We start from the raw sequence: 18,210 nt of genomic DNA on the forward strand, positions 1-18,210 counted from the left end.
TCTCTGTTTGTGTGTAAACGAAGGGCACAAACGAAGGAAGATTTCTCCGTTTATCAAAATCACCGTGTATGTGTAAACGGCCTCCTAGAGATGGTTGTGCATGAAAATCCCATCAGATCAGCCCATATGACACCAACAACCATGTCTGCATGCCTAAATGCATGGAGTTGCTGCCATAGCTGATGAACAGGTGTACCTGTGAGTGTATGTCTCACCAGTCTGGCACCAACAACCACACCATGTTCAAAGGCACTTAAATCACCTTTCTTCCTCACTCTGATGCTCAGTTTGAACTTCAGCAGGTAGTCTTGACCATGTCTATATGCCTAAATGCATTGAGTTACTGCCACGCAATTGGCTGATAAGCGATTTGCATTAATGAGTAGTTGAACAGGTGTACCTAAAAAAAGTGGCTGCTGAGTGTATGTGGCAATATCCCCAAACAGGGGCAGAGGCATTTTTCCAACACCCACAGTCGCCATCTTTCTCAGCTCAGCTGCTTGTTACACCAGTAGAGACTGACAGCATTAGTTTAATAGAAAGAGGAGCATCTGTATTTTTCATGGTATTGAAAAGTCATAACTTCGGGATTTCAAAATTCAACACTGCAAGTCCTTAGATCCCCAGTAATTCATAGCCAAGTGTGAAGTAGATGGGATGAACAGTTCTATTCATAGGACACTCATGCAGACAGTAAGAGATTATTTGCTGCTTTATAGTTAGATGTTCATAAGAGCTCTTTTTAATTACTTTCAGCATTTACTTTGTGTCTCAGTTAGCATTACATACTGATCAGCGCTGGTGGTCCACCTCTCTGAGCCAGCAAAAAGCCTAGAGCAGAGCATTGAAATTTCCCTGTTGGCTAAAAAAAAACAGCTTGAGAGAAATGCTTGCTTACTGAAACCCCTGCCCTGCCTCTAATTACCTCAGTAAACATGTTCAAAACTAGCTACATTTGCATTCATTTGGAGCTCTGGATAACACAGACACAGCCACCACTCTTGCTTCAGCTCTGGTGGGAACACAGTCTAAATTTATGAGTCAGCCTATGGGTCTATCTCAGTGGAATGTTTTTGTTAAGGCACTGAGGAGAAAGCGGGAGGGGGCGGGGGGTTCTCTTGTGGGTCTATTAAATAGCAGTCTGGCCCCAGCTCAGATCTCTATGATCAAGACGCGCTGAAACTGTTGAACTGACGTCAGTGATAAGACAAGTTGCCATGTATGGCAGGATTGGTTAGATAAGATTACCACAGCGATGGAAGACAACACAGGAGTATCATTAGAGCTGATAGCTGGCCTCAGCACTGTAGAGGTCCCCTGGACAATTAGTCTGCTAGCTGGCTTCAGCACAACAAAGAGTCAGCTAAAGTCATAGCAGCAGTTCATGCTGCACCCTGATATGTTCCTCTTACCTCTGAATTTGACCTATGCTTATACCTATACTTATAGAAAAAATAAGGTAAAAAAAAAGATTTTCTTTGGCATGTGACCCCAGTGTATGGAGTTGTGAAATTGCTGAAGAAGTTGCTGACCCAGATACAATTTTTACCACTGTAAATTTCAGTTTTGAGTTTCTTTTAATGCCATCCTCAATGTTCCTAAACATGGAAACAATGGATCCTGGGTAATTTAACAACATAATAGGTTTATGTTACTGCCATCCGTTTCTAATTATTTCCACTTTGTTTCTGAGAAAGCATGATTTTTCCTGGAGTTTGGTATGGCTGTGGCTCTTAATATCACATTTTCCATGAGAAATGGTGAAAGAACATTTACCCCACAGTACTTAAATAAAAGTTATATATGCAGTTATATAATATATACTTTAATCTCCACTGTGTTTGTTTGACAGGTATACTTATTAGTTGCCTTACAGATTTTTTTTTTCTCAAAAACGTCCTCTTGGATTCAACGATGACCTCATTTAGATGTTAGTGGTCAAAGGTCACTGTCATGTTGCGTCCACCTCATTCTTAAGAACACAATACCTTAAGAACGCCTTGAAGGAATTTCTTCAAATTTGGCACAAACATTGACTTGGATGCAAGGATGAACTGATTAGAATTTGGTGGTTGAAGGTGAAGGTCACTATGAACTCACAAAACATAACCTTACCAAAATGTCATGACCACATTTCAAGAATTCCTACATTAATTATTACAAAATTTCACACAAATATTTAATAGAATAAAATGATTAAGTGATGACAGTTTATATTCTAAAGGTCAGCTTCACTGTTGCGTCGTAATGTTCTACAAAAACACTTTGCTGGCCATTACTTAACGTCATATTTTAAGAACAGAAGGGACAAAATTTGGTCAGATACTGAGTTGGTGACACAAATCCCAGGTGTCCATCTTGATACTGTGCTGATTGTATAGATCTTCTGTGCTGCCGGGTTAAAGATGTAAAGTAAATGTGTGTAAAGCATCCATGTTTAAGAATACGTGGCATCTCAACATTTGAAGCATTGTAAAGTGTCATGGTTGCAAATGACTCTGGACAGACATGAATGTAAACTGTAACTACAACTTGACTGGTTCGTCAAGGCATACAACTTCATGGTGGTAATTCTATTTATTAACTAAAACAGCCAAAAATCTTTGATCCATGTCATTCATAATTGGACTTTGGGCGATCTTAAGTTTGTCTGTAGGCTACAGCACAACAAAGTAGGAAATAACAACACAATGAAAACCAACCAAAAAAAAAAGAAACCATATAACAACATAGCTTACTTATGGGAGAAACACAATTAACAAGGAAAAATTTCCAAATCAACAAAATCTCTCTAACACACTGAAACGCTTGCAGTGTGGTATGATGCTGTGCAGCCGATGGAACAAAACAATGTCACAGCCACAGCAGCTGGAACAAAGTGCAGCTGAGCCAGATGGAATTGTTCCTCCCAGTTCCCCTACTGCTGGTGGCGAAGAAAACAGAAACGGTTGAATTATTCATCTTGTATCGTGTCTAACTTAACGGATCAAATTTATCTATTGATGTCAGTTTTGTCAGTCAGAATGTGGCCTGCAACAGACTAGGCTTGTTGGTTTTAGCTGAGCCGATTTCTGGAGAAGATGTGGGCTCAACAACTTGAGACAAATGCTGGTTTTATGCCAGGCCCAGTAAGCTGATATTCAAACAGTATGAGTTGCTTTGTATGTCTTAGTAGGAGATTGCAGGGAGTCTAATTTATTTTCTTTATTATTTACTCAAGGCAGTGAGTGATATTACTGTGAACATAACCATTGTCTTGTGGGTCGTAGGGAGGATAGGATGATAAAACTGGCTGTCTGTGATTTACAAACTAATGAAACATCCATCTTTAGGTCCACGACTCTCTCTTTCCTTGCTTTTTATTCCCATAGAAGGAGTTCTCAAAGTGTTGTTTGTGAATAGAGGTACTTAAATACATCAGCTTAGTCCCCATATGAATAGGGCTTAAGACAAGCATGGCAAAATCAATTCCTAGTCCTTGACTAATGGAAGATAAAGATACCCTCAAACTATGAAGAGAACTTCACATACAGGCATTCACACACTCATGTCCCAGGCTTACTGAATAGGCTCTATCACTGCCCGGTAAGAAATACCTCTAGTAATACCTCACACATCACATTGTTGTGAGCTGTCACTTTGTTGGAACTCTTCTCTTTTGGCAATGAAATCTGCACAATCAGGGTTGTTCTCAGTCAGGAAGTGGATGGTCAGTGGAAATATTGAAAAGTTTGCTGACATGTACTAGCGCAGCTAGGACAGTCAAAGAAGGGCAGCATTATCTGTGAGTGTATCTCCTGCTGTCTTTAATTGTTTGAAATGAATGAGGTCTTTGAATCCCCTCAGTTGTCTAATGCAATCTGGTTTTCATGTGACTGACTTTTCCAAAAGAAGCATCATGGTGTATTTCAAAGCAACTCCTTTTAAGCAGCTGCTGTCTGCCTTGCCAGATGGATGAAACTGAAGATCAGGTTCAGCGGAGGACTGATGAGTTTTTAAAGGCTGGTACTAGTCACAAATATTAGTACTGGGGTAAACGTATGTGGACTGAATCAGCTGATCTGGTCAGGAAACAGCCTGAAAGAGGTGACGTTAATACACCAATTCCTAAAGGATAACTTCGGAGATAACACTGGCGATCTGAAGCGGTCAGTGGCGAAAAAAGCACTTTTAATGCGCAAACTTATACGGGACGCATTTGCCCCCATTACCGTTTAAGCTCGTTTCGCGGCTCCCGGTTGCATCCGTCTCCCTCAATACTGAACCAGTTTTAGAACGAGTTGTACCTATGAATCATACACACACATACTCATGGGGAAATAGGGCCCAGGTTGATAAATACCGAAGTTCTCCTTTAAGGCAGGGTCAGGGAGGAGGGACTTTTGAGGTTTTGCACACTCTTACACAAACTTTTTTTGTGTAGTCATGATCACATGGAGCTTAGTGCTGTGACACTAAGGTGAGTGTCATACACACACAGATGCATTGCATTGTTACTGTCTGCTGTGGGGATTCAACAAGTCAGCCCTTACTGTTTTCCGGTCTTCCACTTAAGGCTCTGCAGGATGACTGCATCATAGCAGGAAGTTCATTGAATGTGCACTATTGTTTGAGAGGTACAGTGGCATGCGAAGGTCTGGGCACCCCTGGTCCAAATTTCTGTTTGCTGTGAATAATTAAGCAAGTAAAAGATGACCTGATTTCCCAAAGGCAAAAAGTTAGAGATGACACATTTCTTTTAATATTTTAAGGAATATTACTTTTTAATATCAATGTTTTACCCTTTTGCCCTTTTTATGGGCCTGAAGCAAACGTTTGGGCACCCTACATGGTCAGTAGTGCCCCCTTTGGCAGGTATCACAGCTTTTGTAACCAGTAAAGAGTCTTTCAGTTCTTGTTTGGGGGATTTTCCACCATTCTTCCTGCAAAAGGCTTCTAGCTCTGTGAGATTCTTGGGCTGTCTTGCATGTGCTGCTCTTTTGAGGTCTGTCTATATTCAATGATGTTTAGGTCTGGGGACTGTGAGGGCCATGGCAGGACCTTCAGCTTGCTCCTCTTGAGGTAGTCTGTTGTTGATTTTGAGGTGTGTTTAGGATCATTGTCCTGTTGTAGAAGCCATCCTCTCCATCTTTTTTTACAGATGGTGTGATGTTTGCTTCCAGAATTTGCTGGAACTGAACTGAATCCATTCTTCCCTCCACCTGTGAAATGTTCCCCTTGCCACTGGCTGCAACACGATCAATCCACCCCTGCATTTTACAGTTGGACATGAAATTCTGCACCCTTTTTTGTCCAAACATGATTTTGCTCATTGCATCCAAATAGTTCTGTGTTAACTTCATCAGTCCACAGGGCTTGTTTAGATGTTTCTTTTCAAACTTCTGACGCTGAATGTTATGTTGAAGACGCAGAAGTTGTTTTCCATGAAAGTCATTTTTGTTCAAGTGTCACTGTACACTAGAACAGTGTGCCACCACTCCAGAATCTGCTAAAACTTCCTGCAGGTCTTTTGCAGTCAACAGGTGTCTTTGATTTGCCTTTTTAACAATCCTACGAGCAGCTCTCTCAGACAGTTTTCTTGGTCTTCCAGATCTCAACTTGACCTCCACAGTTCCTATTAACTGCCATTTCTTAATTGCATTATGAACGAACTGATGAAACGGCTATCTGAAAACACTTTGCTATCTTCTCATAGCCTTCTCCTGCTTTGTCACTTTGCTATCTTCTTACAGCCTTCCCCTGCTTTGTGGGCAGGAGTAAGAATATTCATAAAGCTTTGAAATTTGCATCACCTGGTCTTTCCTAACTATGACTGTGAACAAGCCATAGCCCTAAATTGCTAATTTAGGTCTGAGGTAGAAGTTGTAAAAGTTGGAGATCTGCCTTTTGGAGTTCAGTTCAACTTCTACCTCATTAACTTCTCACATTAAACTAATTTTTGACCAGGGGGCCCCAAACTTTTGCATGTCACTGTACTTGTTATTATTCACCTGTTAACAAGTGATTATATTCTCTGGAGTAGGGCTTAGTACAGAACCTGAATACAGCTTTGGTACTGATTGAAATGTGTCTTTAGCAATATATGTTTAAGTGTTTCAAAATGTGTCAGTGTTTCATTTTGTGTACTTGGCGACACATACCAAAAGCTAGTATTAAGTACCTGCACAGATGTATAATTAGGTGTACTTACTTGTAAATCAGACAGTCCTGGAATGGATTTTATTGCGTCATATTTCCAATTTTAGACTGTGGTTTTAGACAAAGACATACCTGACATTAGGCTGTGAGAAAGAGGGAGAATTTCTGGGGTGTAAGCTACCCTCAATGCTCCCATACAACCCAACACCATAGATAAACAGAATAAAAACAAGGATGTAAAATTAAAATGTTTGAAAAGAAAGCTCACACAAAAATGAAAAGAAATTTAAAAAAGAAACCATACAAAATATACAAGAAAGTGATCACCAAAAGTCAACATATCAAAATTAAACTGCAAAAGGTCAAGTGCAAACATTGCAAGTGAGAAAGTAAGGGCATGAGGGAAGACAAATAATATTAATGTAAGGACTTATTCTTAGATCAGGTAAAATCAGTTCAGATCACCCACCTCAGCTAAAACATGCATCTTTCATCACTAACTATGGACAGAAAAAGGTTCAGCAGTGCCAGCCTTTCTTTCACACGTGAACTGAGTAAGAGGTTAGATATGTGAAGGTCACACAGAGCTCAAGCAAACAGCAATGATGTGGACTCACTGATAAAGCAGAAAAGAGCAGTGTGAAATGCCATTCTTTAGACTTGGTCAAGTTCATGTTTGACTTTCCCCTTAAAAATGTTCCACATGAATAACTCTTGGCTCTAAGTCACGGGACTTGAACTATCACAGAAGTACAAATATGCTAGTGATGACCTTGTGACCTGCCCCTCAGACTCATTAAAACCACAGACTGTTAAAAAAAAAAAAAAAAAAAGTTTTCCATTTTGCCTGTTGCCATTTTGAATGTTTGGAGCTAGAAATGAATGTAATTTGAAGAGAGGGTAGAGATAACCCTAACACTAGCTGCTAGCTTGGTTAACACTGCATTTACAGGCTATGATTAACTGTGATAATATTAATGATAATTTTAGCTTGTGAAAAACATGCTCAAAATCATTAAAAACAAGATGTTTTTAATGGGAAAACTGAAAATGACTCCTTAAATAGAGGGTCTTTTTAGTTCAACCAAACACCTAACAAGACTCCAGACAACCAAAACATTACTATTAACCTTCATAAACTGAAAACAGATTGAAATAGCAACAGTTACTTCTTCAGCTACACTCTGTGATCTAGGGCTATGCCATGGTTACATTACCTTACCAGTGGTCGAGACGGTACCACCCACCTCTCATGCAAAGCAGCCAAAACCTTAATTATGAACTATAAATAACTTTTTTTTTTTTTTTTTTTTTTTTTTTTTTTTTTTTTTTAAAGATTTTTTTTAGGTGTTTTTGCCTTTAATTGATAGGACAGATAAGTGTGAAGGGTGGGGGGGAGAGCGAGGGAATGACATGCCGCAAAGGGCCACAGGCTGGAGTCGAACCTGGGCCGCTGCGGCAACAGCCTTGTACATGAGGCGCCTGCTCTATCGACTAAACCACAGACGCCCCCGAATTATAAATAACTTTAAGCTTTATAACATTTAATCACATTTAACAGATGAGTTGTAGAAACATCCACCGCTCTGTACAGTTGTCATGAACAACGGAATTCTATAGAAACCAAAACCATTCTTTTGTATCAGGCCAGAAATGTTTTTTTTTTTTTTTCTGATATAGAAATGGGCATTTTTACAAAGGAGGATTATCACAACAAACTGAATGGCGTGTGAGTTAATCACTATTAGGAGCACAAATGAATACACCAGAGCTGGAAGACTCACCTGCTGGTTCACAGTGTGCCAGTCAGCTTCTGCAGCACAGGAAAGAGAGTGATACATAAGCACTGGAGTGTGTGCTGGTGTTGCTCTGCAGTTGTAGGGGTTAAGAATGGAAACACATTTAACATACTAGTGCACACACGATAGCTTCACCCAGGTCTGTTAATCACCAGCGCAAGGAAAAAACACACCAGAGGCCAGCTCCTTATCCCAGCTGCTTTCAGGCAGCCTTAAGATGCAAAGCAGAACGGGATACATTGTAGGTATATGAATGGAAACACACTGGACATGATCACGCGCAGTGCAGCATGACCCAGACCCTATTTGTAGCATATAATGAAATGACAACACACAACAGCTTTCAGGGGATATTTTTTCCGGTCGTGCACTGGCGAAAGTGGAGGGCTGTGGATCACTGTGGAATGGATGAATGAAAAATGAAAACAATAAACATTTCCCATGTGGTAACGCTTCACGTGACATTATCAATGTAATAATATCACCTAAAACCCTTTATTCTCAAAGATTTATTACTTAATTTAAAAAGACTTACGACTTTATTCTTGTAAAATTATGACTACATTCTCATAGATTTACGACTTTATTCTCGTAGATTTATAACTTAATTCTCATAATATTATGACTTTATACTCTTAGATTTATAACCTTCTTGTAGATTTACGACTTTATTCTCGTAGATTTTTGACTTCATTTTCATAATGTTATTACTTTATTCTCGTAGATTTACGACATTATTCCTGGAATCTACAATATTTTTTCTTTATTGTGGCCCTAACCTCCTTTGTACAATTTAACACAGGGTTCTCTGGGGATTGCCTTGCTTCTGCAGCCAGCCTAAAGTGGCCCCTGGAATAACTGTAATATTTAACACCTCAGTGTTGGCTTCATTTTTCAGTCCTAGAAATTGCAGCTTGATTTGACCTACAGTGCTGATTGAATTTTATTCTATATCAGGAAAATCATTATTAACTGAGATATCTTCATCTTTTTATAATGGAGAAGTGTGTGTGTGCGTGCATGCGTGATGTTTGAGTCACTGTATTTCTGATCTTTCATGAATAATACTGATAAAAATTTCTGATGAAAATGACTGTTGACTGTGTCGTCATGTTAGCAGTCCTGAAAATGTTATGCCCGTTGTGCTTATTGTTTGGAATTTAATGTGAAACAAATTGAGCATTACAATCATGCACACACGCCTTCACATTCATTGTGTAAATGTGAAAAAATGCCGAAGAGCCTAATTTAGAACATTTCTTGAACAGTGCCGCTACTGTCCTAACAGTTTGTGCGTGTGTGTTTCAGCTCGCACCAGGGAGGTGATGGGGGAGTTTGGGCGTCTGTACGAGCAGCAGTATGCAGTGGCTCTCTTTAACAAAGTTCGCTTTGACATAGAAGGAGGAGGTGGCCCACAACCCCAGCTACTACATCGCAAGGTAAAACATCCTCTTCCACGACTGCAAAACTGTGAGTGCAGATTGTATACACTGCAGCAGCTCAGGAGTAAAAATCTAAACAACCTGCCAAAATGTTTCCAAATTTTTTTTGAATACTCGACTGAACACAAAAGTATGGAAGCCCAGTTCTTCCAGGAAAAGAAGATCAAATGTAAAGAATGACACCAGTCAAATGAATCACATTAATGCAAACCTATGATACAAGTCCAAGGAGGTCATTGTCAATGTTATCCCAACATTATCAGCTACTCCATCTTGTTATCTTTCTGCTTCGATGATATCTGCCCCCTTCTGTCTGACTGGCCAGATCGAGGTGGCCACCGCCAGATGTTCAACATGGCAAACCCTTTGTGGAAGAGGAAACTGCAACTGTTTCAGACCCCTACCACTGTGTTTAGAACAGCTTCCTCCTGCTGCTTTTCCTGCATTGAAATGACTGGAAGTGGCAAGTTACCACGCAGCAGTGTGAAAGCAGCATTATGTTAATTTTAACCAGCCAGGTGCTATATAGAAAACAACAGCACAGAGAAACAGACGTGACATACTTATTGTTCCAGGTGAACTTGTGGAAGCCATTTCTGTATGTGTGTGGTTATGACAGAGGCTTCGGAGTGGACGTCAGCTCCAGAGGAGTGCTGCTCTCTAATTGATATGCACATTATATGTAAATCATGCTCTCTTTGCTTGAAACCCCTCCGCTCCACACCAAAATGGTGACACTGAGAAAAGAATGAGATGAAGAAAAAAATCCAGAGATGAGAATCAGAAACCATAAAGAAAACTGACATCAAATCAAATTTTAGGAATTTTCAGACCATTTTTAGGGTGCTTTCACACCTAACCTGTTTGGTTCGGTTAAAACCGATTCAGGTCAGTTTGCATGGTTAGCATGGTTCATTTGAGCTGGTGTGAAAGCTGTCAATTGAACCCTGGTCTGGACCAAACAACCAAACCGAGACTGCTCGAAAAGTTGGGTCTCAGTCCGCTTCCAAACTTTGTGAAACCATAGAACATAAATATAAACACTTTATGCTGCAGCACTTTTTTGCTTCTGTCAATCACCAGAATTTGATTTCCTCATGTGGGTCCTGATGATGCAGTCTGACAACATCAAAACAGTCCAATCAATGAGGTACCCGTCAGTCGGTAGAACTTCATGTTTACTCCTCTAGGTTCATTTGCAGAAAGTCAGTGTGAACAAGAACCCAACCAACTAAAATAAAACTAAAAATAAACTAAAATGCAACAATGGATAATTTTTTCCCTCTTGTGTGACCAAATAATCCCAACTTCAGGTGAAAAAGCACCCTCAGAAAATGTGCTTATATCGCTTTTAATGTTTTGGCATTTAAAGCTAGTTTTACTACCTTTTTTATGGGTTTTGTAGAAAAAAAAGCATGTTAATATTCCTCAAAGTAAGGTATCAGATATGCTATTGGTACTGGAATTTAAGTATTGTATGGGTATAGTATCCAAAAAATACAAGCCTTAATTCAGCGTCAGTACTGTGTCCTTTATGAGTCAGTGTGGCATAAGAACATTACATCAAATTTAGGTATTAAAATAAAATGCATGTGGCAAAAAAAAAAAAAATCCTGGGAAATACAGTAAATGGTTCATGGTGTCTAGTGCTATGGAGATGCAGGAGGACCGCCTCTGTTGAAAGCAGCCTTTTTCTTTTATCTTTTTCTCGGTGTTTCTCAGTGGTCAAACACATTTTCTTTTGCGCTTGCAGATAGCTTTGTCTGCTTTTCACTGTGTATTGACACACTAACGCAGACACTCACATACGGAAGTTGGGTCTGGAGTCTGATAATGAGCTGGTATATGAGTGTAGTAAGGAATGCAGTCGGCTCAGAAAAAACACTGTTGGTCGGGTGTCTGGGGATTTAGAAACAAACCTTAATGGATTCATTTGAGATGTGTATTTTTATAAAACACAACCACACTCTGGCTTTCCACTGATTCTCTAGCAATAAAAAAGCTCTTGATTCTTCCAACCTGCTTGTGCAGTGTACTGACTGAAAATGTGTCTCTTTGCCTTTGTGGTGTTAAATGTTTGAGTTGAAATGTGTCTTCTCTCTCGTAGATTCCTCTGGAGAACAAATCCATCTTCTCTGGCTCGCTCTTTCAGTATTTGGAGGAGAACAAGAAATGGAGGAACCGTTTCCTCTTTGTTCCAGACTCCTACAACATCAACTACTACGACAGCAAAGCGGTGAGAGGAGACAAACGCGCTCTGTACAGTCTGTTTTAGATTATGCTGGTTTGATTCACTGTCTAACATGTGAACTCTGCTCGCCTTCTTATCTACCAGTCCCATGATAGACGCCTCCATCCCAAAGGAACCATCAACTGTGCCGGCTACAAAGTGCTGACATCTATGGAGCAATACCTGGATCTGTTCAACAACAGCCTACCTGGTGAGGGGGAGGAGGAGGGGAGTGGATGTGGGAGGAGGGAAGCAGATACTAAAGCTGCAACACTTTAGTTGCAGCATCAATTTTATTCAGGTTTTATTTTTTATTTTTTTCACTTTCTTCATTGCCAGAGCATCTAAAAGCTGAAATGTTTTCATGCATTTTTGTTTATATTCATGTATTTATTTTATTATAAATATTTGTGTTCTTATCAGAGCAGAAAAGCTTCTAACAATTGTGGAATGTGACTAAGTACATTTACTCAGGTACTCTACTAAAGGTGAAGTGTGTAAGATTTAGTGGGCTTTGATGATGTTCAGTGGTGAATTACAGATTGCAACAAGCTAAAAACTTCTCCCAGTCAGAATTCCTTTAGTGTTCAGTGTTCAGGAGGTTTTTATTAGGAGCGGAATTCTTCACAGAGGTCACTTCCTCTCCAAAACAAATGGACCAGGCCATGAGACCTGCTAAAACCACTGAATAAAGCAGTGTCGTGTTACAAATCAGTGCATCTCTGATGCAGTTTGGCCCACAAAATGCTATTGTGTGCTTACCCCATTTTTCTCATAAGTTAATGTGAGCCTACCTTTTTCTGTTCCAGACGTTAAGGAGATTTTTACTGTGAGCTGAATTATCTGCAGAGGTCTGTTCCCTTTTCAAAAACAAATAGACATGGTGATTTAAACTGACAAAAACACAGAATAACACAGTTTCACGTTACAAATCCATGTATTTCCTACACAGTGTGGCTCGTCACTGCGGGTGGCTACACCAATACATGCTAAAGTGTGGTCACCTTTTTCTCCTCCAATAACATAAGATCCAGAAGTTCAGGAGGTTGGTTATCCACAGAGGTCTCCTCCTCTCCAAAACAAACAGACCAGGTGATTTAAAGCAGTAAAAACACTGGCTAAAGTAGAAATCATGTTACAAATCAGTGTCACTCCAGTGTTGCACATTGCAGTTGGGCTTCTCACTACGGTGGCCTACACGAAAATGCGAAAACGCAAATGGTCCTATTCGGAGCAAGTGTTTAGTTGGTCCGTTTTGGGTTACTGTAGAAACACGGTAATGCAACATAGTGCCATCTAGTTCTATTATACTGGAGAGAAGGCAGGCATCGCTATGGTCAATATCTCCAACTAGCTACAGTGTTTGAAGGGTAGATGAACCCACAGTGGGGCTACTGCTCACCTATTTGTCATGTTAAATCCTTTAAACATGAGAACAAACTGGTTGTGTTTGAACATGCCAGAGGCTGCTCATTGTCACTCGTCTCCTCCGTAAACCACCGAAAGTCTAACCCAAACAGCTGACCTGCAGCACGAAATCCAAACTATCCCTTTTAATATTTAAGTAATGCTGAGGCTGCTGAAGACTACATTAACTTCTTCATATGCACATCACATGTAGAAAGTTTGATCAGATTGCTCACTTTGTTTATGTTGTGCACATTTTCCCAGATATGAAAGCCAAGGTGGGGAGTTCACCCTTCCTTAAGTGTGCCACTCAGTTCCCGCTGATTCTCTGGCACCCTTTCGCCCGGCATTACTATTTCTGTGTGGTTGCGGAGAACGAGCAGCAGAAGTGGCATGCTGTCCTCCAGGACTGTGTCAGACACGCCAATGATGGTGAGTCCTGCTAACTAATGATCAACACAAATTTAGTGCATTTAAATCCACTGGTGAATGAAACATGACTAGAAACCATGATCTCAACAATTTATATGACTACTAGACTTTAGACTATGCTGTTTTCATTAATTATACTAATGCTCCAGATTAGTTGATGATTTACTGATGTACCATAGTGCCAAGACACATTAGAATGCAGGGTAATAAAGATTCCTTCCCGGATGCTTTGAGGCAGGTTTATGGGATCAATTAGGGTACCTGATATTGGATTTTATCCAGATATCCCCTAATTTTAGTGATCATCAAGTCTCCTCTGTAGTGGAAATAACATCATATTATGCATGCATACTCTTATCATGATGGCCCACCAGCAGATGGAGACATGAAATACAATGCTTTTCAATGTATGTAATATTCATTCATTGTTCTAAATAAGAAAAAGCATCTTGGCCAATTCCAGTATTTCATTTTAAATCCAATATCATCCGATATCGATGACATGCCGATATTATTGTGCATCCCTAGGATCAATGTGGACTTGAGTCCTTTGATTTAGTCTGTATCTGCCCAGGGCTACCAGCTGAAGGGGGCTCAGATCTTTCCCACAAGGACCCTCTGGAACAGTCTTTTAGACTGAACATATATATGGCTTAATCATAATGGGCAGTTTGCGCTCTGTTCACTTATTGCCACAAAGACATTTTGTGGAAAAAATGGAGAAGCAGTGAGAGCAAGAATGCTGTCATCCTGGATCAGTGCCCTCAGAGTTCTGTATTCAGCACAAAAAGAGTTCTTGTGATGGGATGGCACATGAGAATGAAAATGGTATCTGTCTAAACTTGTTGAGAAACCTTTATGTCAGTTCGTTAAATATTAAGTTTTCCATACTTGTGGGTTTGGTGTGTTTTTATCTGACCTTTGAGTTCTCAGCTCCATATGTAGCTGCCACAATCACAGGTGAGTGTGAAACTCTACAGAACTGAAAAGTGGAAATAAATACATCATTATGGCATATTTACCTAGTTGCCATGGTGCTTAGCTCAGATTAACATTGTGCAAGAGGTAGGACCCAGGAGAGACCTGTCACTTCTAACAGGAGCTTTGTTCTATCATCACCTCCCTCTGCTGTTTACTTTAGCAGAAGGTTCATTAAGTGACAGGTGCTACAGTTTATCCACCAGACCTGCACTTACATTCTCAGACACACACACACTGCATAGTTATTGAAGGGTGGAAATGGAAATAGATAAATAGTTGTTTGGGACTGCGTGTGGTGTGTGTTAATAAATTAGAATGTAAATAAGCAGGTGCAGCTTTGCAGCATTGCAAACAGTGTTTCTTTGTGAGGTATGTTCAGACAGAGCCAGTGGAACTGCATGAGTTGCATTCTGCTCTGTTTACCTAAAGTTCAGACTGTGAGTCAGGAAGTTTATACATTCAAGGTCCTTGTATACTTGCTAGGAAACTGGATCCTGGACTGTAAAAGTAATGGATGTAGCCATCATGACGTCACCCACTGGTTTGTGGAATCCTGTTATGAAGCCTTGAGTCTGGCATTTTTGCCGTCACCATCTTTGTTTTTTGGACCCAGAAGTGACCATATTTGGGTGAGAGGCTGGAGCTGTGGAGCAGCGAGAGGTGGATCTGACTCACAGACTGTGCTGACTCCTCACAGACAGCCTGTCACTTAAAGTGGCCACGCTCTTTATTGCGCATAACTTTAAGTCTTAATAAGATGTAAACGGGTGAATTGTATAAACTGTGTGCAGTTTACGTGAATGTTGAAATTACATTGCAAACATTTTTCAAGCTACTTGTAAAGGTTTGGTCATGGTCTCGGCTACACACTCTCCAAGACCTGGCTTGGTTTACCCTCACTGAAACTTGTGTATTAAATTTTAGTGCCATCACAATCAGTCTTTAAACCAGCTTAATGCTTTGGCCATTTGAAACAAGACTTTGAAACAACTTTGTCACTTTGATGTCATGAATCAGTGTGTAGTTTACACAAAATGTAATACAGCTATGGCAGTGAGTCAGAACCGCACTTCCTCTGATGTACCATGCAGTGTTATAAAGTGATTTGTATGACTTCCTTGGCAACTGAGAGATTTAGTTTGTAGTGCCAGAGGCAGTGAGAGGTTTTTACAATGTGGCTCAACAACAGCTCATTGTTTAGACTGCATTGTGTCAAAGTCTGCTCTCTATCAATGTTTCATTTCTTCAAATTCCCTGTCTGTCTAGCGCTGACTGTTTTGCTGAATATTCCAGTGTGTTTCTCTTCAGGTCTCTTAAACATCAACAAGTACTGTGATGACAAAAGCTTCAAACTCAGAGATAAAACTTAAGTATAAAAACCAGAAAAACATTCAAATTTGTGTAGTTGAGTAAAGCAAATTAAAACAAATGGATTTTCAGATTTTCTTTTCTCAGAGGCATATTTGTGTTTGCTGCTTGATGTCTTAGCAGTGCAGTGTGTTGATCAGAAACCTGTGTGAGTTGTTAGGGAAGGAGCTGTGAGGAGTCAGAAAGAGGAAACAACCAGTACATGAGTCGGATGCCTGAGCCTTAACACAGGCCAGATGCACAACATATGAACAGCTGAATGACTTCATGTGTTCTCTGCGCTACACAGCACAATGCACTGACTTCAAACAGCTACAGCTTTTAAACAGCCACAACAAGGTGTGGGTGCACCAGTCTCAACCCAGGTAAACAAGTCATTCTTCCTCTTAGAGAGGATTCTGTCATCGACAACTCATTCCCTTTGTCAGGCCACGAGAGAACCAATGGAAGCCAGCAGCAGGAAGCTAACATCTCTGCTTACTCCTGGAAAGAGAAATGCATGTTGACCTGGGCAAGCAGCTGGTTTTGAAATCACAAACTGATGTCATGATGTGGTCCACAGCTGCCAAGAAGGTCCTCATTTCTGAACTTATTATCCCGTGGGAGGAAGGGATACCGGCAGCACATTGAGAACTTTGAACTGTCAGCAGACTGTTAAACAGCACGCTGGACCGCAAGCATCCACCCAGCAGACGTTGGATACAGGGGCTTTGTGGGCAAATTAGCAATCTAACTTTTCCAAGTGGTTTGGAGGACTGAGGCGAGCCTATAGAGGGCTATGAAAGAAGTGGCAGAGGTGACCGAGAAGCTACAGGTTGTAGCTCTGGAGGAAGGACAGTCTTTATGGCTCAACACCATAGTCAGGGTAGCTGCAGGGGGTGTTGGGGACAGTTCCCCAACTGGCCACTGCCTACCCACTGGGAGATGTATGGGGTAGGAGTTGAAACCTCAATGAATGGTGGCCCCAGCTGATGACCCTGTAGCTGCATAATTGTGCACCAGTAAAGGTGCAGCAGGTGAAGACACCATGAGGAAAATTGGACTGTGGAACTAATCAGAATGTAAGATAGTCGACCAAAATGTTTTACATTCCAGAGATACTATCCAGTCTTTTGAAAACCTGATCGTTGATCTTTTAGGTAATTACTCAGGCCCAGTGAGCCCCCTCAAATTTCTCATTAAATAACAACCAATCTCTCAGAAATTCAGCTGATCCTTAAGTTAGCCAAGGGTGATCATTTCAAGGCAAAAATCTGTCTTAAGGTCCAGACACACCACAACGACATCAAAGAACTAGCAGCAATAAAAGTGTCGCCTCTCATCGCCTGTGTCATGGACAAAGAGTTGCCATGAACACACTGCAAAGATTACAGCCGACAGCCAACTAGCACATATGTTCCGTGCCTGTGTGAGAGGAAATAACTCTCCACACCAGCAGATGGTGGTAGTCATTAATCGTCATTCAAAAAGGAAAACCAAATGATTGTCGCTTGTTAGCCAGTTAGCACATTAACAACAAAATCCAATGTTGAAAGAACAAGGACTGTTTACTGTGCCCCAGTGAACAATAATACAAACTATCATGAAATAATTCTGCTAAAGAGCTCAGTGGCTAAAGAAAGATAATCCTACCTTATCTGTCAAGTTTGTATTTATCTCAGTCTCTCTTGACTTTAGTTGGTTGATTACTTTTTGCACTTCTGTTTCTCTTTTTGTGCACTGAGCTGAACTGCCAGTCAGAGTGATTTCATTCAGTGACTGGCTCCCACGACTCTGTCACTGATTCAACATGCTGAATCAGCTGACAAACGGCTGACAAGTTTTGACGAGGGCCAATGGTGCGGGACACACCGCAAAGACTAGGGCAACAGACACTGTCAGCTTGGTGTGTCAGGTCCTTCAATCTATTCAGCGTCAGCTCGGCTTTACTGCATGGAGAGAAGGTGTACAGTGTAATCTAGCAGTGACAGAGAGGGTGCTCACAGGGTTTGGTCTTGGACGACCATGGCTCAGGAGGTAGAGTGGGTCGTCCACGAATCGAAAGATTGATAGTTTGATCCCTGGTTCCTCCAGTGCCCACATTGAAGTGTCCTTGTCTGAGACACTTAAGTTGAACTCAGGCTTAGCTCTGTATCTTGACATGGCTTGTACTGTGGTCCAGAAGTTGGAGCAAAAACATACTCTTACATCACAAGGATCTAGTTAGGACCAGTCATTTGGTATGAGCTGCATTGAATAGTATTTTTACATAAGCTTGAGTCAGTCAGTTTTGTGGATTCTCAAGCTAGAAGAAGAGACTATCTCAAAATCCCAATTTTGGGTTTGTTTGAAATCCCCTCATACCATGCAAGGCTTAGTCAAAATTAATGCCTCCTTCTTAGAGAGGGTCTTGAGACTTCCTGTCTCTGCTACT

General features: G+C 40.7%; 1 protein-coding gene across 1 annotated transcript in view; it reads left to right on the plus strand.

Annotated features, from left to right (window-relative positions):
- The window catches only part of niban2b (niban apoptosis regulator 2b), a 50,694-nt gene that overhangs the window by 13,608 nt on the left and 18,876 nt on the right, over positions 1 to 18,210 (plus strand). The window contains exons 2-5 of the mRNA XM_033619673.2: positions 9,246 to 9,376; positions 11,487 to 11,615; positions 11,715 to 11,820; positions 13,281 to 13,448. Coding sequence (XP_033475564.2) covers positions 9,246 to 9,376; positions 11,487 to 11,615; positions 11,715 to 11,820; positions 13,281 to 13,448 — 534 coding nt within the window. The remainder of the gene's footprint in view (positions 1 to 9,245; positions 9,377 to 11,486; positions 11,616 to 11,714; positions 11,821 to 13,280; positions 13,449 to 18,210) is intronic.

Source organism: Epinephelus lanceolatus, chromosome 9, assembly GCF_041903045.1.
Source record: "Epinephelus lanceolatus isolate andai-2023 chromosome 9, ASM4190304v1, whole genome shotgun sequence".
In the NCBI taxonomy this organism is placed as follows: Eukaryota; Metazoa; Chordata; class Actinopteri; order Perciformes; family Serranidae; genus Epinephelus; species Epinephelus lanceolatus.